The sequence below is a fragment of the Amblyomma mixtum genome, chromosome 2 (genome assembly GCF_055824585.1).
Source record: "Amblyomma mixtum isolate Tamu chromosome 2, ASM5582458v1, whole genome shotgun sequence".
NCBI lineage: Eukaryota > Metazoa > Arthropoda > Arachnida > Ixodida > Ixodidae > Amblyomma > Amblyomma mixtum.
In genome coordinates this window covers 217348368-217369859 of record NC_143013.1, presented here as the reverse complement: position 1 = coordinate 217369859, position 21492 = coordinate 217348368, and the positions used below count along the sequence as shown (strand labels likewise).

Sequence of the window (21492 nt, the reverse complement as noted above, 5' to 3'; positions counted from 1 at the left end):
ATGAGCAACTTCGTTCCTATGCTTCTGGAATGCACTGTTGTTAAGTTGCGCACGATAGTTACGCCTTCCTTTCTAGAAATTTTGAGCGTTAGCACGGACGTAGGTTCGTGTGGAATAAAGATGCGACTTCCGTTCCGACACCGCCGGCAATCACGCCGCATTCACAATGTTATTCTTAGCGTTATGTGTGACCTGCATCGAACTGTGTGTACCTTGGCACAATTCGGCTCTGTTTTAGCAGCAGAGCCTTCACTCGAGGGCGGTTACGCTTCCTGTTCCGATCGTTTCTGAACAGTAGGGAAGCACTGCCACTCATTGTAACAAGCCTGCCATACATACCCAGGCACCATGCGCCATCGACTGCTCCGCTGCAATTCAAGGTTAGGTTCTTGTGCAGATAGCGGCTACGTCGTGCAGAAGCCTCTCGAGCGTCCTCCTTAACACTTAGAAACAAATCGCACTGGGGTTGCCAGTTGTGGGCTCATTGGTCGTCTCGCGCTTTTTGTATTGCGCCCTATCACTGCGTATACAGGGAGGGGATATATGCGCCATTTGGTACCAGAGCACGCCCCCTCTTAATCCTCACCTGCCCCATTAACGGCCCACGCACTAGTCGCAGCTGGGGACGCGTGCTTGGTGATAACGATATCACGCGAACAGACTCCTCTGTACTGCTGTAGCTAGTTAGTTTATGGTTTGCCTGATGCTTCAAGCTTAGCTTGGACGGCTAAGATGGCGGGGATAAAGCAGTGCCACGTCATTGTCTGATGAGGCGTGAATGAGCTTAGAAATGGCTTACTATTAATCGTGACGCCGCAAAAACAGTTATGTCGGGATAGCATGGAAGCTCGAGTAGCTATGTATCGATCGCTTTTGGATCGAGAAAAAAGACAGCACTAGCCACGCTTGAAATAACAATCTCGAAAGACAAGAAATAGTCAAAGTAAAGAGGGAGAAATGGGCTTAGTCAGGAAAACACGGATTTCTGTTAGGTAGAAGACTACGATGGGCGCGCAGTGCTGTAGGACTTAGCGCTGTGTGTCTTTTAATGTTTCTACGAATAGACGGAACCTTTAACGCTTGACGCAGGTACCGCCAGTTCCTTGTGAGCCGCGTGTTTCCAAGAACGGCATCTGGCCAGACTGCGCGAAAGGCGTTGGTTTGTCGGCAGCTGGTTTTGCCGTTGCGAAAAGCTTTGTAAATCCGAGTACGGTACTGGCTCTTGACAGTGCCACATATTTCGCTTCAATCTGCGCTCGCAGGTAGCCCGAAACTCTCTGCGATGCTTCTGTGGCTGCTAGTGATCAACGTCGTGTGCGCTGCCGGCACCGGCGGGAAGAAACAGCCAGTGACACCGCCCCACATAGTCGTCATTATCGCCGACGATCTGGTGAGTGGCCTGAACAAGCACAATCGTGTGCCACATTTTCCTTTCCGACAGCCACTGTGCGCTGTGAGAGTAATTTGAGCTGTGCTTCCGAGCTCACGCTTCGAATAACTTTGCACGTGCTAAGATGACACTTCAGTTCTGTTTCATCGCAACTGGATATCGCAGGATCCTGCCGGGCAATGTTTCCTCATCGCTAATTTTATTAAGTTTGCTTTTTTTCATCCCCTGTGTTTTGCAGCAATCACACTGAAAAAAAAAAGCGTTTTTTTTCTTTCGTATGCCTGCACAGGTTGCCCCAGCCTTCTGGTATGAGCCTCGGGTTTTCGTTAACTATTTGTGCGGCCTTTCTTGACTCCAAGTCTAAAATGTTTCAGTTTACTGAACTATATTCGCTGAGTAGTAGATGTCGATATTTCTTTTCCTGTAATAGCGCGCGACTCTGCTAACGCCACAACTATCTTCCAGCCTTGCGCCTTTCCCACACGGTTGTTCCCTTGAGCCGGCTGCGGGCTGGTTTATTTTCCCGTCTTCAGGTGCTGTGCGCGACAACGTGTTTCTCTATGCCTCTTGGGTATTGTTTTGTAACGTAATGCGGTCAAGCTTAGAGTATTTCGTGTCGTTATGTAATCGTAGACACTTGTTCGTCCACGTATATCTGTAAACGCACGGTACCTGGTACGCGGCGAGTCAGCCATGTAGTACCTTCCTGGGTACGAAGTTTGTTTTTGGCTGCGGGAAAGATTGTTCACCTGACGATCACTTGCGAATTTATTGTCAGTGCGCGCTCGTGCCATGCATGTTCAAGAACATGTTATGCTTCTTTTTAAACACATCGTCTTACTCACTGGAGGACTGGTTGCTCGCTATTGGAACGGAATTGATGCTTACCCCGTGCTTGGTGCCGAAATGTCGTATTTTACTGCGCATGGATTAGGAAAAAACTAATATTGTATTTACTGGTTCCTCGGGGTTATTGGGGGGGGGGGGGGGGGGGGGGGGGGATGGCTATGCGTTCGCAGTGCATAAAAACTCTAAAAAAAAACTGCTCAAGTATTGTAAATGCTAGGAGACTCGTTTACGAGTTCTTTTTTGTGCTCCAAGCTGTTAGCTATTTGACACCGCGTTGAGTACTTGCTACTTTCATTTTGTATACCCTACGAGTCAGAAATTGAATTTACTTACCTCGCTCGAGATGGGTAATTAAACAGACCCTTAATTCTCGTCTCTATAACCGGGCTGCTATAGAATGACTGCTAATAAATCTAACCCCTGTCTGCTATCCGCGTCATTCATATTCGGCAATAATCTCACCCCTCAGTAAATAACACGCATATTATTGCACCAATCACCGTCACACAGCTGGCAGCGACTCGTGAAACACCTTTCACCAGTCGTTTCTGCCTCGAGCCTTATGCGTTGCAGAGTTATATTTCCACAGAAACTGCATTGACCATTATCAGCCGCTCCGCGAAGCATTAGCTAAAAATGCATATTTGTGTCATGCATAATCCTCTGTGCCTTGAGCAATTTCCCCGCCTATTTGAGTTTTCTATTCGGTACTACGTCTATGATGCACCTGACCTTGTAGTGGTGTACTAAAAGTAACTAAATGAATGGTTAAATGTTTGTTTACAATGCCATTGCGGCAACTGTCTTATTTTGCCGACACTATGCGCAAAACTTTGCTTTCACTGCCTTTCACATTGTTTAATAAGTAATGGCTATGTTTGTTGATCCTTGCTACACAACTATAAATACGCAAAGCTGCTGCTTATTGCACCACTATACGGCAGGCGGAGTCGCCTGTGGTTGCTTCTCGTACAGAGAACTTGTCTGGTAATACTATAATCGGTTAAACAGGTAAGGTTCTCTACAAGTGCATGCATTTCCTTTACGCATGCGCGTGTCCTCGGTGCGCGCTCATTCTCTAAGCCGTCCGTGCCAGACAGGAGTCGTATCCTGCTCACGCGGTATCTGTCAAATATTGTTTACAAGGTGATCGCTAGAGAGTTTGGAAGAAGCCTGCCGCTTTCCTTCTATTTCGTTCTTTGCCAACAGCAGATGTTCTTTCCCGTCCATGCGCGGTTAGCGGCGCGTGTCTGTGTGGTGTCGTAGCAGCAGTGCATCATCGGCGGAAATCTCATTCTTCCTTCTACGTTCGTGCGATTCTTCTGTATTACTGCAGTTTAAACCTTTTTCTTTTGTCAAGAACCGCGTAGCTATCCCGCTTAAGAATTCTTGGAAGATTTCTAGAAGCAATTTTGCAGGTTTTGCCTGCATGGAGGTTCAATCGGGGTTTGCGGACAATTGATTTGCTTGGATCTCCCGGTAGCATCACCGCCGCCACCACGGCTGGCCTTTACCAGTTTGTTTTTATCAATATTTCAGTTGGAAATCGTTCAAGCTTCGCCTACATTTGTTCAGTATTTCTGGGTAGCAGAGGAACTCAACTCTTGATGTAAGCACGAAACTTTCTGCTACAGAACTAAAGAGGAGAAACAAACACGGGACACTGCTGCTTCCTGAAACGAAGTAGACATGTTCGGTCATTAACAAGCCAATATATATGCACCGAAAGGCAGCAAACCAGGAAAACAGTCAACAGTTCAGCGCTATAGTGTGACCTTGGCTCAACCGCTACGCTTAGATGATTGAGGCCAATTTCAGGTATGATGCAGAGGGTGGCTGGATTCCATGTTTTATGAATTCAATTTTTGTTGTTGGCTATGGACGACTTGGAATATGAAAAATACACTTGTTAGTCGAGAAAAAAAATCGCGAAGTACAATTGTTTGATCCGAAAGGTGAGGACTGCCATGCTCCTGTACCTTGGTGTTTGTCCAACTTTAGTTCTTAATATATCGCAATATATTTCCTAGAGGTGCTTAAAAATACCTCAACGAAATCTAGGAGTATCGCGGAGGGCCCGCAGGGTCATTTTAAAAATTAAATTTTGTTTCAAGACTTACTGCATTATTTCCCCTAGTTTTTATGACATCGAAAGTCTCTTTCGTAGCTACATCGTATGTGGTCTTGTTCACAAGCCGGTACATGCACCTGCATTGTAAAGTGTTTTCTTTGAAATCTTAATATGTCAAATTCTCAGTAGGAATATTTTGCAGGATTAAAGAGCAAATTTTTTTTCGGTGTACCTTGTGGCTGCTGTTCTGTCGAAACCTGTGCGTCTGTGTCCTGCTCTTAAGGGTTGGGCCGACACCAGCCTCCATGGATCGGCACAGATCCCCACGCCTAACTTGGATGCTCTGGCCAGCACTGGGGTGCTGCTGAACGACTACTACGTGCAGCCGCTCTGCTCGCCTTCGAGAGCAGCCCTGATGACAGGACTCTATCCAGCACATACCGGTAAGGCTACAGTATGGAAGATGGCAATAATCACCCGATCACATGTTTTTGCTATTGCGGATAAGCTCCGGTTTTGTCCGCACGCACATATATATATTTGTTTTCTGAGGAAAACTCCGCTCGTGTATTCACCGTAGAAATCGACTGTGCGGCTCCTTCTACTAAGTTGTTCCTTTGGAAGCAGAGCACGCTAAAGACTAGAAAAAAACTAACATATACTTCAGGCATTTAAGGCACCGTACGGTATATCTGGTCAGGTGAGGTTTTCTGTATTCAGAGCGTTATCGAGAAGAAGTTTTACTACACATGAAAACAAACTTTGTCGAGAGTTATGCCAACGCACACTGTAAAATCGAAAAATCAAAAGCTTTCTTAATGTGTCTCGTATAAATCGCATGTTATCTATATATGATGTATTTCACATCGAATTCACAAATGTCGGTACACACATCTGATGCTTTCTGATTCTTGTGATCTGACAGGTCTGTGTTTTGATGGCACGCCAACGGGCAGTTGACCAAGAAAATTCTCTACCGGAGAGAAGCAGCAAGGGTGCATCCCTGACAAAATTCCAACCAGACTACTCAATTAGGGAACCTATCATTCACAATGCGCTCATTATCTTTTTTCTGAGGTTTCCAACTGCTAGATCAGGAAGCCGTCGGTGCAACCTGCGCCGCGCGCCACAGGAAGGACTATATTGTGAAAAGGAATACTACTCGTGTACGAATAAGATTTGCGCTGCTCTGAGAATCTTGTGCGGATGGGTCAATTTCCTGCACTTCTGCAGGAGCTTACTTTCTTTTATTCTGAATTCTGATAAAGGGCAACAAAGTTTTCACACATGAGTCTTGCTCGGCACCAATTTAATCTTTTCTAGACTGACAGAAGCACACTTTCCCTGTATACTACATAGACGATATAATCGAGAAAAGGCTTGCGTGATAAGTTCGACTAATTAAATGAAGCGACGTAAACTCGTTACTCGTTGCCAAAGGAACGCTTTCTACAATGTTGGTTGCATATGCCTCTGGGAGACAGTTGCGAATTAGGCAGTGCACTCCGTGCTTGCTGCAGGTGTTCGGATGCCTATTGTGGCGGCGCAAGTGGGTGGCCTGCCCCTGCAGTTCAAGATTTTGCCTGAGCATCTCAAGGACCTCGGCTACGAGACGCACGCCGTTGGAAAGGTGACGTTTCCGGAACATTACAGAAGGAACTCTCCCATTGTGGAAATAACAAATACAGGGAAGGGGTAGATAAAGAGCTTGCACTCCGGTGTTGAATTTGCATGAACAGTTCGCAGTTTTTGTCTTCAGGCTACGTAAGCCTAAAGCAACCGCTGTGCATGAGCATGCCCATTTCTTGTAGCCACCTGCTCATGGCACCAGTAAACATAGCATGAAGATTAAGGGATGCTGATACTCTTACTCTTGAAATGGCTTCTTTTTTTCTCTGAGCTCACTTGAACAATGCGAGAGCCCGCTTTCGGAATTACCTACGCCTATATTTCTATAAAATTCTTTTTGGAAGAAGCGTAATGTTGAAAAAGAAACTGAAACTTCCATGAAGTACGAAAATGCATTCCACATCGAGGACCACCTTCTTTGCTATAAAACAGATTATTTACTGCGCTGCTAATTTTGCGACAGGCAGGATTTAGGTTTGTTTAAGTTAGTTTATGAGGTTTAACGTCCCAAAGCGACTAAGGCTATGAGAGACGCCGTAGTGGAGGGCTCCGGAAATTTTGACAGGCAGGATGGTTTTGGTTGAGCATGGATGCATTAAAGATTAATGAAAAACCAGCAATATAAAGTGCTGGCATGTTCTTTCTTTTCTTACAGTGGCACCTGGGTTACTCCAGCTTCAATTACACACCAACCTACAGGGGTTTCGACAGCTTCTACGGCTTCCACAATGGACCCAATGACTACTACCACGGAATTCTGGAACGCGTAAGTAGACCTGTATGGAATGCCTTTTGCCCCCCCCCCCCCAAAAAAAAGCTCATTTCGGTGCCGGAATTTTACGCGGGACGTCATTCGGACACCACAATATGGGGCTCGTGGCGTGGCGCCGGCAGTATTCTTCTGAAACGTTGGGGACTGCGAACGAAGAAAAGTAATCATCAATAACAAATCCACCACAAAACGTTCTATTTTCAGCCAGCCAGTGTTGTAGTAAAGGTTTTCTCCTTTCATTAGCCCATAGATATGTCTCGAGTTAAGCATGAGTATTCTATGCGAGATTGCTGATTTCAGTACCGGCAGAAAAGGAACAATCCTGCGCTGCTCGTGCCCAGTTTATTGTTTTTTCCGCTCTTTGCAAGCATGCATCTGACGAAGGTACGTCTGCACTTCTCCGACGTGGAATATTAAAGCAGCAAGGAAGCTGCTTATTGGAACTCTCAGCACTGGTATCCATTATTCGCTCATACTGAATATTCTGGAAAGTCGGACAGCCATACTTAGCTCATGTTGCTCCGTGGAAGCTTGGAAACAATGGCTGCGTGTATGTGTGGTTGTTTTCTACTCAGTAACGCCCATTGTGACATGAGCATGCTGAAGCGGTCATTTAGACCTAATCTGAACATATTCTCGCAACTGCTATGAAAACGAGCTTCTATCAGCATGGCTTGGAATTGGTCAGCTATCGGTAGCTTTTGCTGGGAGCGTTGAAGGGCTGGTTTTTGAGAGTACGCTAGCCATGCGTGGCATAGCTGTTCTTTTGACTCAAAAAAAAAAAAAAAGCGCCGTTTGCGTGTCTGCTTCAATAATGTGCTTACTTTTCCACCAAAACCTTAAACTGCTTTCATACCCAGCGGCGGTACAGAAGGCATTAAGCACAGACACTTGTATTTTTAAAGGTAAAACAGACGTCTTCGTCCAAGCGCTCAGAGAGCTAGCTTAGAAAAGGTGAGGAAACCACTTTGGGCAACATTTGCCCATAATTTCGGAAATTCTGGGAAAAAAAGTTCAAACAAAGACTAGAGGGGACAGCAGGTCCAACGAGAAAGTCCCCTGTGTAAGCTTGTTTAAAAAAAAAAACTACTCAACAAGTCACACTTGAGACAAGTTACAGTGCAGTTCGTTATTAAACCCTGTAATTACTGTTCTAAGACTTTTTTTTTTCTATAGTTTGGTCGCATGTGCAGCCTTTCCTCTCCCAGTTTTTTTTCTGTATCGTTCATTCTTCTACTTGATGGTTAGTCACCGTGGTTAAGTAGAATCTTCGAAGGCGGAGCAGATGTCACTTGAAGTGAATGAAATTTACGTGTTATACTTTGCGATCATTGATTAGCTCTGCAGTTCATTGCTGTAATAAAACCTGCACTTAACATCTAGTAAAAAGCACCTTGCACGGGGGTTATTGGTGCTTCGTCGTATTATCTTTGCTTGATTACTTCTTGAGGGGGTGCACTTCAGTTTGTTTCAGGCATGAGTCCTGGACTGATCAGAAAGAAGTCGAAGGCAATAAGTGGTCGTCTAGAGCACTCTCTTTTGTAAAAGCGAGTGCGCCAGAGGACAGCTTACTTTTTACCCCCATATACGCTTATTTATTTATTTATTTATTATTAGTACCTCAAATGCCCCTTGTTGTGGGATATTACATGAGGGATGGGCATAATGTTCAAGTGAAGAGTGGTTCGATGGCAGTCTTGAAGGAATGTGGGTCGGAGTGGTGCACAGCGTCGACAGGCAGTTTGTTCACATGCCTGTCAGCGTCTGAATTTCAGTCGTTATCTTGCACAAGTATAAGACTTCAAATTTAGCCGCTTGTGTAGTACGAAAGCATAGCATACCACTGTTTGTCCACTGTTTTTTTTTTCGCCTGGAGAGTTGATTATCCCGCGTCTCTTCTTTCGGTTGCAGGAAGGGCGCAGAGGACTTGATTTCTGGAATGGCACCCATCCGCTCCCGCTTGAGCAGGGCATATATTCAACCACGCTATTCAAGGATCGAGCCAAGTCGATCATTGCCAATAGGAACACTTCGAAGGTAAGAGCTTGTTTTTGCCTAGTGCGAACGCGGCCGCTGCACTGGTTACTTAGTGACATTCGAAAATTCGAAGAAGGAAATTCGAACCGTTTTCATTCGGACAATTTAAATGTTCCGAAGCAGTTGGTCGCAATCTGGATGACAGGAAGAAGAGAAATTTATTCATTTGCAGAAGCCCCGTGCTCATGCTAAGTTACTAGACTCTGGCAGCTGTTTTTTACTTTCAGCCTGGTAATTTTTTTTTCTTTCGATGATGAACGAAATTTGTGGTGTAGAAAATTACATGACCCAAAATTTCTTTCTGCTGCTTATGTAGGCGCAGTAAACAAGTGACAAAACAATAATTAACCTGGATACTTTGCAGCCTGGCTAATCTGCTTACTTTACCGCACGAAGGAGGCAATGGAACAGCTTTAACGAGCTAATATTTAGCACGAAAGATTTCGCAGTGCTGTGCAATGCTGTCGATGTGAAATTATCGCTTTACTGCACATTATGGAACATGCTCACCGCTGAATCAGGCATATATTTTTTTTAACAAACTGTTGGCTCGAGCTGCTTCAGCGAGCTCGCCAGTGCGGCAGGTGTGCAGGTTTTCACCTTTAAATTGCTTTCGTGACTTGTCAAAACTTATTTCTTTAGCCAACGCATTTATGGGTCGACTAGTGTGAGGCAGACTTGATGGCGTCGAGGTATGAGCTTTTCATGCAGTTCAGTTCGGAGCACACTTGGTTAAACTTTACGCTGCCTGTTTCCGAATAAACAATACTGAGTTTATCAGCTTAGAAAACAGAGGATGCTACCGAATATTATCACCAGTTCATCAGCCAATAATTTCTGCTCTGTGACAAACGTTGCAAGTCGAGAATTGGCCCCCGCCTCCCAAATTGATCTAGTGGAAGCGACAGGTGGTTCATAACGTCTGACGGTTCCGTCAAAGCTTGTTGAGCTATTGTCACTTATAGAGCCACCGCTGAACATTTAGCGTTTACAAGCCTGTAGCGAAATTTATGGTAAAGGTAAACGACAGAAGTTGACACTTTTAAGCATGAAATGCTTTCAGCTCCCGTTGTCGGCAGTGTGGTGACGTCACGCCGAGACCGAGAGGCATCATCCGGGCACTGAATTCCACTCATCCGGGCTCTGAAACGAGAACATCCGGGCACCGTACGAGACTTAACGAGATTCAACGAGACTCTAAGCCCTCCTACGGGACCGGCATACAAGCGCCGGTTGCTCTCCAAACAAGCCACAAAAAATAACTGCTGCCAGTGTCTTCTCAATGTTTATCAAGATATCAGTCGAGCTGTGCATTTGATAATGCACGGAATTATAATTTCCGATTTGTAATAAGGCGTGCAAAAAGCACATACATGCCACAATACACTTCGTTGTCATACGTGATTTGTTAGGGGTTTTGAGAGAAGGCCGCTTAGAGAAAGAGGCGAGCTCCAGGGCGAGAAGGGATTTCGGCTGAAAAACTGCTTTCGCGCGCTCCCCAAGGATGGCGCTGCGGTCCTACACTCACTCATGTAAAAGACCGGCCGCAGGGCCTTCATGCCCTTTCCCCCTCTGGCAGGCAGATGTATACACGCTCGCGGAGTATTCGAACGCGCTGCATATACATTCTTGTCAGGCCTGCGTCTCGTCGTGTCCGCGTACGCTACTGCATCGTCCTGGATTTCAATGCCGCCACCATGACAGCTGCTTAAGCCGAGCAATGGAGCCTGTGTTAGGCCCGTAAACATTTCATGCTTACTCTACTCTCGGTTACGGGAGAGGCGCAATTTTTTGACATGCCCATGTTATGTGATACAGTGTAGGTTTTTTAATCAGTCTTCTATTTAATGCAGGCATCAAGTTGATTTATTTGCAATTTCTAATTTCGACATTTTTTTTATTATCGCTGATGGTGATATGTGGTTATGTACCCGTTCTCTTTCGATCTGCACATAAAGAACTTCTCGCATTTCTTCTGTCCACTCTCTAGTTTGGTAACTGCGCGCGGTAAGCTTAGAATTTCCCTGCTTCGAGCTCACCGTATCGAATCTCAAACTCCGGAGGTGGAGCAGGCTTTTCATTTGCATCCGCACTGGTATTTACACGCCACTGCGAACGTTGAGAGCACGCTAACTTGCTGAACACCTTGACGCAGGTTCGACTCCCGTCGTGGCAGCCACATTTTGATAAATTTATTCTCCAGTCTGGAGCCCTCCTGTGTGGCATGGCTTCACACAGCGCGTTTCGTCGAAACTTAAGAACCCAGAAATTGCGAAACTGGTTACAGGAGCAGCAACGATAATTCTATTCAGTTTTTGTTCTTCATAAAAATCTGTTATATACTTCGCTCTTTCTGGCTATGTCGGTGTTTGTTGACAGGTCATTTATTGCCGACAAAATAGAATTGAAACATTTTTCCGGTACTCAATTCAAACTAATGACGTTTACGCCTGAACAGATTCTGTGTTCATCATTTAGAAGTGAATGGTGGTGTAGCCTAACCGATCCACACACATTAAACTGGCTTGGCGCCCAGCAGTCCTCCTGCGAAAACGCCGGTTATAGCAACACCTGTGCATAACATTAGGCTCTTTTCTTGCTGATAAGTGCTCGATTTCCGGTGAGAGTAGTCTTTGTCGTTATTACGCGGCAATCTGTCGATACAACCTAATTTCAGTATGTGCTCACTGTTCCTTCAGCAGTACCACCACAGTGGAGACGCCATGGGGGTGGTGTGCGACACCACAATGGTTTGACCCTCGGCTCAAGCGTTATTGCATTCAACTGTTTTATTCCAACTGAACGCAGCCTCTGTTCCTGTACATGGCCCACCAAGCAGCCCACAGTGCGTACGAGCCAGAGGTCCTGCAAGCTCCGGAGGAAAACGTCAAGAAGTTTCGTTACATCGGAGACTCCAACAGGACGCTCCTAGCAGGTGCGTAAGACACGACTTTTATTCTTAGCCAATGAAGGGGAATAGAACGTTCTATAACATCAATAAAGCTTAGTAATGAAAAGCAGAGACGGTGTGAGCTGGAAGTGTAGACGTTGACAATAAGATGATGCCACTGGAATACCTCTTGATTAACGGTGATCATAACTAGCACTATTCTCCAAACAGCGCCGGCAATTAAAATCTACTGTCAGACGAAGTCATGCTAGTTCACTTTAGCCCACAGTTTAGCTTGACCCTTGAAGTACATGAAGGCTTCATTGGCCAAAGTTTACCCCGCTGCAGGTGTATCAGTTTTCAACCTAATGAAACGATAAATCTTGCAATTTGTATGGGGCGCATGACGTTGAATAACTCGCATAGTTAAGGGCAACAAAATGCCTGTTATGGGGCTTTGTGATATTGCAAAGAACTTCTGAGCTGTTGGCGCGCGCGGGACCAGGTTTTAGTAACCGGAAGGGGCCAAGGATTTCATCATTCTATGGCGCTGTGTGAATTCCGCTTGCATAATAGTCGGAAGAATTTCTTAAAATCATGCGCTACCCATCTGCTTCATCCCAGAAAAGCGCAGTTCTGGCGAAGCAGAGTTGTATGTGGATGTATTTCGTAAGAATATACGTCCTTTGTCAGTTGCACTCAGCAGGTTTGCTTTTGTGCGAGGCTGTGTGGCTCGTAATGTCTTTGTTCCACACCTCCTGAAGGTAAGAAGATATCGTCCCTTGCTCCCTTCAATGAGTAGGAATTCCGCAAAAGTTACAGGAGCCTAAGAAGCGAACCTCCTGGTCTGGAAACTTCTGACAAAGGCTGTATGCAATCTCTGCGCCTGCAAACGTCCTTCCTTGTGTTTGCTGTTTTGGTAGTCGATCGTAAATAAAATCTTAAGTTATGGCTTGCTCGCTAACTGTCCCACTCGGGCCGTCGGGGCAACTAATCACTTGTGTGGGGGAGTCACTGTCGACAAGCATGGGAGGCTTTGACAGGAAATAAGTTGCCGTGTTAACTCATGACGTTTGCTCGAGTTTTGAATGGTTTGCATGGTTGCACGATTTGCATGGTTTTGCATGTTTTCGCCCTTAAATGTACTGCAGTCTTGATTTCCCTCGTAATGTCTCTTCCCCACATGGTACCTATGTATGTGGATGAGATTAGGCGGGTGGATGAGCCTTGCTGGCTACAGTTGTCGCACGACAAGGTTATTCATAGATTGTAAGGCTGTTTTACGGAGTAGTACATGTAGGTAGATGAAGATATAAGTGCGGATCCCATAGAAAAAAAAAATCGGGACAATGCTCGCAAGTTCCCTTTTTCTTCTCTTTGTACTTTTGCGTTGGAGTATGGATTTAGTTTTTTTCTTACAGGAATGGTGGATGCCTTGGACCAGTCCGTTGGATCTCTCCTACAAGAACTCGAGAAGGCGCAGATGCTTGAGAACACTGTGCTGGTTTTCACCACGGACAACGGTGGGCACCCGTACACCCTCGACGACCCTAACCGGGGTTTCAACTGGCCCCTGCGTGGAATTAAAGGAACAGTCTGGGAAGGCAGCATTCGTGGAACGGCCTTCGTATGGAGCCCCCGTCTTAATGCCACTCGAAGGGTCTCAAACCAGCTAATGCATATTTCCGACTGGCTTCCGACGCTTTATTCTGCCGCAGGTAAGGGCTCTTTGTGTACTAAAGACAATGAGTGTTTATCTGCAGGGCCACTGGGCCCCTGCCGGTAATGCAATCAGTACAAGCTTTCCTCTGGTCTGGTGCTTGGCTTCTTGGGCATAAAATGCTTGCAAATGGGTCCGTGACCCAACTTTGCGCTACGGAAATGCCTTTTTCTATGGCCCTCTTTGGCCAAAGAAGCCCTTGGGCAATTAAAATTCATCATAGTGATGATGGTGATGATAACGTATATTTCTTTTCTTACGTGTATTTCTACGCAGCAGCTTATGCTTTGTCGCCCCTTCTCCGGTGGTACTGACTAAAAAAAAGTAGCCTAAACTTAATACTTAACTTACACGAACAGATGACCTTTAACGAGTAGTTGCAGCCTGCACGAGATGAGGGGTAACTATTAACCATCTAAAATGCTAGCCGTGACGAAATACGTGTGACAAAGGACAAAGCGATGGCCCTAATATGCCTTCCCAGAGTGCACAGCTCACCACATCGATAGGCAGTTGGGAAGTAGTGCGGATGCAGTGTACGGTAGTTGTCGGCGAAATTGGTGCACTAAAAATGAAAGCCATTCTGTACAAAAACAAGTTCCACGGAACCCTGATCAGAAATTTTTTTCCCCTCTTTTTTGGCGGCAAAGGATGATCCGGCTGCTCCCCGCTTCAGAAAAATGATGACGGCTCCTTCAGGGCATGTGTTGCTGAGGTTTGTAGGCTTAATTTCGCAGTAATAACCTGGGCGCTGTGCTATCAGCGGATATCAAAACGTGACGCATCACATGTGTTAACGCGGCGGAAATGTGGGGTATTACGACTGCATATCTCACGCGAGGAAGTGGCCGAGGCATATAGCACTGAGACCACAACGGCGAAGGGTTCGCTGCCTTTAATACTTATTTCGCCTCTCAGCCAATCGGTCTTAAGGAAATAACTGTGGGCAGGATAACTACTGGTTATGAGGAAAGGCGCAGTAAGTGTGACTGGTGGTATAGTGAAGCGGACTTCCAGAGCCAAAGTTCACTTTTCTACATCGTTCACCTGCTTGTAGCCTAGGACAGACAAATGTTTTCAACAGCAATGATGCATTGAATGCAGGACTTTGACCAACACGAATAAGGATATGGTGTATTGGGAAGCACACGCTGGCAGTCTTTCAGAGTTTTGGAAACTGGAGAAAGACACGCTGCATCTCGGGAAGCTTGCTGCGCTTAGTAATGAAGATGCTTTAACCTCAGAAAAAAAATAAAATAGCTGAAGACCAGCTGCCTCTTGGCTATACTGTAGCTTTATTTTTGTTTTACAGAGTTAATTCACACAAAATAATTGTAGCCCTTTGCACAAATCTGTTTGGAGTGATTCGATGCATGCTCGTCGGATGACACTTACAAGCTGCTTTTGTTGCCACTAAACCAGCGACACGTTCGATCTCCGGCTTGCACGCGCCAGTGCCCTCGTTCTCTTGATTTTGAACTGACTTGGACAGGGATGGAAGTTGGGGAATGCGATAACGCCGAAAGTACAGCGCGACGGGCTTGCAGTTAGCACGTGGCAGGTTAGGCTGCAGCGATTATGTAGTGCGCTGATTTGCAAACTACGCCATTGCCGCACCCTAACATCTCGTGAGTTCAACTGCCAGCCTCTCGAGCTCTTCTTTCGACGTCGTCGCCTTCCCCAACTTCCATCGGTGTCCAAGTCAGCCCTGTTTTTGCTGCTCCTTCAAGCACTGCTGATGCTCATGTAGAGCGCTGGTTGTTTATGATTGCGCCTTTTTCTGAGGACTAGCGTGCCGTAATAAGTTGTCCTTTAACCTTGGGAGAATTGGAAGATGCAATTGATCGACTGTTACTTTAGAAAACCGCGGGACGTGGCAGCCCCTTAGGGGATGTTACAAGGCATTGAAATCTGTTTGATCCTCTGTCCACCTCTAAATTTTTGCCATCAGTATGTCTGATTTTTGCCGCTGTCATTTACAGAAAACCATTACCTCGTAAGCCGCCGCGGTGGCTCGGTGGTTATGGTGCTCGGCTGCTGTCCCGAGAGACGCGGGTTTGAACCCGGCCGCGGCGGTTGACTTTCGAAGGAAGCGAAATTCTAGAGGCTCGTGTAATTTGCGATGTCAGTGCAGGTTTAAAGAACCCCAGGTTGTCCGGTTGTCCGGTTGTCCAATTTCCGGAGCCCTTCACAACGGCGTCTCTCATAGCCTGAGTCGCTTTGGGACATTATAAGATTTCGCTAAAGTACTCTCAAATCGGCTACAGCTTGTAATATCTACTTTGATTTTGACGTCATAAAACATCTGGCTTTCGAGCTAATCTACGTGTTGCGCGAAAGGTGTTGTAATATATTCAGTGAAATTCATGAAAAACTAGCGATGCGGCAGATTGACCTGGCCAAGGCGTTGGATTGAGCGTGCCATTTATTTCTTTTTTCTTTAAGTCATGCCAATGCTGGTTTAGTTCTTTCTTCTGAGATATGCCTTTGTTACAGTTTCACGCGCTTAATTGCAAATGCCTCTCGCAACCAGTCTGCAATCAGTCCATTGTGAAGCAATGTTGCCCGCTGCCCCGCTCTTGTTCTCGCTATACTTGGATCCACTTTGCATATGTGTCATAAACGGTAGAGTCTTCAGTGTTTTCGGTATTATGGGTCTTTAACTGAAAGTGTTATCATATGCAGATCTCCTCACGTTTTTCTGCGGAGATAAACGAATACCCTCATCGATGCTTAGTTTAACAGAAGACTTTGGTTCAATGCCAGGAGCTCGGGTAAATTTGGGTTTGGAATGTGAGGATCCACACCTGCTTAATATGCTGGTATGCAATCCACACGCAATCCTCCCAAGTACCTTGGCGTCCCTTTAAGCATAGTGCACAGTACTAGTAAGCATATGCATAGTGCACAGTACTAGAAAGGCTGTGTGCCAGCTCTTCAGCGTTACGCTTAGGCTTTTGTTCTCCATGGTCTTTTGATTGTCAGGGCGGCAACTTGTGAAGTTTCTCACCACTAAAATTCATTATATATATTCCAAAAGTATTCATTGCACAAGACTTTCCCTTTAGCATTTTCAGTTTTTACTCCTTTTGTGGGATTGTTTTGAATCTGAGGCGTGATTCTTTTCCCGCAGGTAAGCGGTGGCGGCCTTTGTTTAGTCCACTTTGTCTGACAGATAGTCGCACATTTCATGTTTTTCCATGGCACTACACACTCATTAGTGCTTTCATTCTTGCAAGTCAATACAGTTTGATTTAACGAGCCTCATTGTGTCTGGTAATGTTTCTAATAAACCGTGTTCGAAAGGCTTAATGCATGAGGTGTGCTTAGCTGTTCGTTTCATGCTTGCTCGTTTCTCCACTCAGTTCCTGTGTTCGGTGCTGAGGAAGTGGTTCTACAAGGACTTAGTTCGTATGTTCACTCGACCACGCATACCCCGATCTGTGTATTTTGGTATACCGGGCGCGACATACTCAAGAGTACGTAAAATGTCCCTCTGGCAGTGTACTGACTTTTTATTTCCCGTTAAAATATGCTTATACAAAGAGGACATTTGTGTCTTCGGCAACTTACCGTTTTTGTGTTGCTCCAGAAATGATTCGGCTGTTTCGTCAATTGTAAAGATACATTACTCTTCTGGGGCATCTTGCAGCGGACATTGAAAACGACCCAATCTGACACCGTATTTTCTACGATGTCTTATTGCATAGCCATTTATTGATCAACCTTCGACATATTCTTTCTATTCGTACTACACAGCTTCTGGAAAACGGACATTGTGCATCTATTGTTTCTGCAAAAGACAACTTTAGAAAAAGGATTGTTCATCTAAAGGAAGTCTATGCCCAGACTCAATTCGAACCGCAGTGACACTCATTCTTAGTACTGTGCTCTTCATTGCTTTTTTTTTTTTCAAATTATGGGGCATTTAATTAGGTGTGCCGTATTATGCATCTCGTTGATTTGCCATTGTTTTCCTCATAGCTTCTACAGAGTTCGTAAATAGCTCATGTACGTAGAACACTACCCTATCGTTATCAGTACCACGTTTAAAACAAGAAAAAAAGGCCGCGATGGAGCAGTGGTTTAACGCAGTGGCCAGCGAAAGTGATCAGCTTGCACTGTCGCGAGCTCTCATCGCCCTTGCAGGTGTTAGGTTTTCAGTTTTTCTATTCTTTTGACGCCGCACCTCCTCGACCAGTTCTTATGACGCACCGACGCCGTCGTTGTTTTTCTCCGAGGAGGCTTTAATGCTTTCCCATTTTTATAATTCACATCTTATTAATATGGCATAAAAAGAGGCCATGGAAAGATGAAACAAGGTCTGACTGCCGCTCTTTACACTTATTTTTTTTTCTTTTTGCAGGAGGTGATGTGCAGAATCTCGGCTCCCTGGATGGAATCGACATGTGGCAGACACTTTCCACCGGTGCGCCATCACCTCGCACCGAGGCTCTGCTGGAATTCAACACCGAACATGATGTCGCGGCGCTCCGTTACCTTAATTACAAGATTGTGCTGGGGAACTACTCGGAGGAAATGAGCGAGCGCTACAAGGTTTGAATTCTTACTCTACTGTGGGTTTTCTCATCAAACCGAAAATAAACTGAAATCTGGCTCGAGCTTAGGACAGTTGGTAGGAGCTCTGCGATATTTTTATTCGAAACGCACAGAAGAAATGTAACCGATGGAGGTATGGCGAGAGGCCCTGGAGAGGGAAAACTTAAGTGAAGGGGTAAGGGCAGAAGTAAGCTGGTGCAAATGTGCTATTGCGCACCTGGGGAAAGATGAATTGGAAAGGTACAGAAGTTACGAAGTGATATGTCATAATGCAACGAGGCAGTGCCCCTGACGAGGCTTATGCTAACACACACAGACTTGCGCTGCGGGAATCGATAAAAAGCGCAGTACCTTGTTCATTTCCTACACGCACATAAATGCACATGCGTATTTCTGCCTGCTTGAACAGATGCTGCATGAGAAAAAAAAATCGCGTTCTGTTGGCGAGTTTGGCTGAGTGATCGCGCTCATAGGCAAAACGAAATATGCAAAAAAAAAAAAAATTCAAGGAAAAACGTCCCGGATGACGCACACTTCGTGGGGCGAAGTTTCAAAACTGCCTCGTTGCAAGTGCGTTACCATAGAAAATGCCTTTTAAACTAACTCATAAGCAGCTGCGTCGCATCAAGATTCTGAACTCGAAATTTCGTAAGCGTACATTTCATGTATGAAACTGCCCTGGGTGACTATCTAATCTTCTGCCCATGCATAATGCATGATGTGCGAAACATCTACTTGAACACCTCGAAACCACATAACTGAGGACTAGTTTGTTGATAATTACCCCAGTCTGATAAAACTCAAGGAAGCGGTGTGAAAAGGGGCCCTCCAGCCACTGTCATCGGCCGTTTGTCATGACGTTGTGGTTAATCCTCTAGCGTGACATGGGAAGTGGCTGGCAGGTGCCTCCGCAAAATGCGATTCACCACGATGTTAAATGCAGTTCACTGCGACGAGAACAAGAAAAAGAGAACAACCATGTGTAGCGTCGCGCAGTTAGAGCAAGGTATAGATTACGGAGCAGGACTTCATCCGTACACACGTTTAAATGACGCAAAGCAAGCACGAATCAGTATGGTTGAAACTTGGAAGTGATTTACACTTGCAGGAAAAAAATTCGGAGCCTAGAATTTGTCTTACTATTAACTGCCCTCAATAACTGTGATCGCCACGGACAGTGTTCCTCTTCAGTCCCCACCTTCAACTGTCACGTTTTCCCCCGGCCCAGTGCAGACAATAACGCAGGCCATCTCATTGCGTTTATTTGTCGTTTCTGTCTCGTTTACTCTATAAAATAACGCAATACTTGCCTTCACACCAAACAGACCCACTCACAGGACACTGGAGATTCGTGAAGGGAGCACGAACAGTGCTCCCTTCGCGTTAGAATTCATGAACTTTCACAAACTTGTCGAACTTTCGGTGTGGAGAGTAGAGATTGTCCTAAGCTGAGCGGATCCAAAATTTTGTTTTCTTTGTTTTTTTTTGTGCTGTGGACTGATATTGTCGAAATCGAAGTGTTGTATTCTACTGCTCAATACATTAACGGTAGTAGTGGGCTGGTTTTGAAGATTGGCGTGCACGTCTTTACCTGTTATTTCTCATACTGTGAACGGTCCACGCGCCTGGGTCTGCCATAACTGCTTGCCAAGCGGAGAAATAGATGACGCATAAACCATTACTTCGCCCAAACGCGTGATATTCGGCAGTACAGTACAGTGACTGATGTGGATCAAAATTAAGTGCATAGATCGAAACGTTACTATTCACTTTCACTGCGATACTGCGAGGAGGTGTATATGTTTACTAATAGTGCATTCGCATTCCTTTGAACATTTCCTGGAAACTTTCGTGGTCCAAATTAAGTTTTGCGCCTGTTTGAAACCTTTATAGATGCGGATTCTTTTTTGACAATCAATGCTTCTCCCGAATCTCATTACGAGCTGTAAAGTGGCGTCACTCTCCAGCGCAACTAGACAGTCCTTAGACTTGATCACAACCACCATTGTCGTCGCAACATTGCACGGAACAACGTGCCCAACCTACATCAAGCCCACCTCTGACCCTTTAGGGATGAAAATCTTCCTGAATATATTGAGTATTTGGATAGCTTTCTTAAAGCGTAAAAGTTGCAGAAATTTGGAAATCTCTCGCAGGTTATCGGGCGAACGCGCCCCAGCAATGATCTGGACTCACTGCAACGGAACTCAAGGGCTGCGGGAGTTCTGAAGCGACTTTACGGCAAGCCACAGCTCTTCCAGCGCGGCTACGATAAGAGCTGGAGGCGCAGAGGAGCCGTAACGTGCAATCAAGGTCCCACCAACTTCGACTCTGGCCAGCTGATCTTCGTGTTTGACCTGGAATCCGATCCCTGCGAGCTGCGCAACATCGCTGACAGGAACCCACTGGTGAGAGGGGGATCAATTTATAATAGAGCTATAGAGCCTTATAATAGAGCTATCGGATTTGTGTTTACGGAGCACATGGTCCAGACTTTTCTACCTGACTAAGAGTGCTATCAGTTTTGCACTCCCAGCCGTCGTACCTGCCCTAGTGTCAGGAATTCAGTTTATCTGCTACTATCTGTGGAGTTTGTTGTTCGTTTGCTCTCTTCAAGAGACTGACTGTTATGCTCGCGAACGGCCGTGAAATACCCTACGAAACTACTGCTATATTTCGGTAAATAGGCAAGTTTCTTTCCTTTGATTTCATATGGAATACATAAAAAATTGGTCCCTAAATACTTTTTACTCAGACGTCATCTTAACTGAACGTTTCGTTTTTTTATTACATGCAACGGTTAAAAAGAAACGGCGAGATGTACAGTTCGCAAGCATGCCCACAGTGGAAAGAAATGTCGACATTGGTGTGAGGCGAGCCTGAATGGTGACTATTTGCTTTTTATCCATGCAGCTGCTGAATAATCTGCTTGCGAAACTTGGTGGCTATATGAGTACACTGCATCCCGAGATCGACAAAACTATTGATCCCAAGGGCTATCCTGAGAAGAATAACGGCAACTGGGCGCCATGGATCTTCTAAACTCAATACATACTCGAGGGGAATGTACTCAAAGCGCCAGACAAACATTCGAAAGTGGTTTTTCCTATCGAATGTACTTAATTTTACTCCGCGTGTGCATCTTTTGTACAGCTTTTATCAGTGATGTAAATAAAGAATACGCAGTACAAAAGACCAAATCTTTCAATTCTCTTTCCTATAGCACGGCAGACAGACCACTTACTGAAATTAACAGTCGAGCCTCGGTGGCGTCACCCCTGGCACAAACACGTCGCTAATGTAAACAAACTGCACCTTATAGGCAAGTGCTAACAAGATGGTCGAGAGAGGAGTGTCTCCTTTCATTTTTTTCGTACACAAGGCAGGCTTAACGAACCGTGGCTGTTCTCCTACGGCAAGTGATCATACAGTAGCGTGAATACCTATCTCTCAAAAAAATTTATTATTAGTGTTTTCTGATTTGTAGGGGGTGTCTCCTTGGTGTCTGGCTTAGGGAACCTCTTAAGCATTAACATACAGCTATGCTAAGCTTTTGCAATCAACACACTAGTGC

General features: G+C 45.4%; 1 protein-coding gene across 1 annotated transcript; it reads left to right on the top strand.

Annotated features, from left to right (window-relative positions):
• The first annotated feature begins 1204 nt into the window (after positions 1-1204).
• On the top strand, positions 1205-21064 carry LOC149362572 (arylsulfatase B-like). Its single transcript, XM_089569759.1, has 10 exons — positions 1205-1390; positions 4594-4753; positions 5831-5940; positions 6595-6705; positions 8623-8748; positions 11557-11683; positions 13060-13356; positions 17725-17915; positions 20075-20326; positions 20832-21064. The coding sequence occupies exons 1-10, from the start codon at positions 1283-1285 to the stop codon at positions 20958-20960; spliced, it is 1611 nt and encodes a 536-aa protein (XP_089425885.1). The 5' UTR covers positions 1205-1282; the 3' UTR covers positions 20961-21064.
• Positions 21065-21492: the final 428 nt, after the last annotated feature.

Bases quoted from the DNA above. Each gene is read 5' to 3' on its own strand.
- LOC149362572 (XM_089569759.1), top strand. From the start codon at position 1,283: ATGCTTCTGTGGCTGCTAGTGATCAACGTCGTGTGCGCTGCCGGCACC. The intron at 1,391-4,593 runs GTGAGTGGCCTG...CCTGCTCTTAAG, and splicing joins TCATTATCGCCGACGATCTG to GGTTGGGCCGACACCAGCCT. The intron at 8,749-11,556 runs GTAAGAGCTTGT...AACTGAACGCAG, and splicing joins CCAATAGGAACACTTCGAAG to CCTCTGTTCCTGTACATGGC.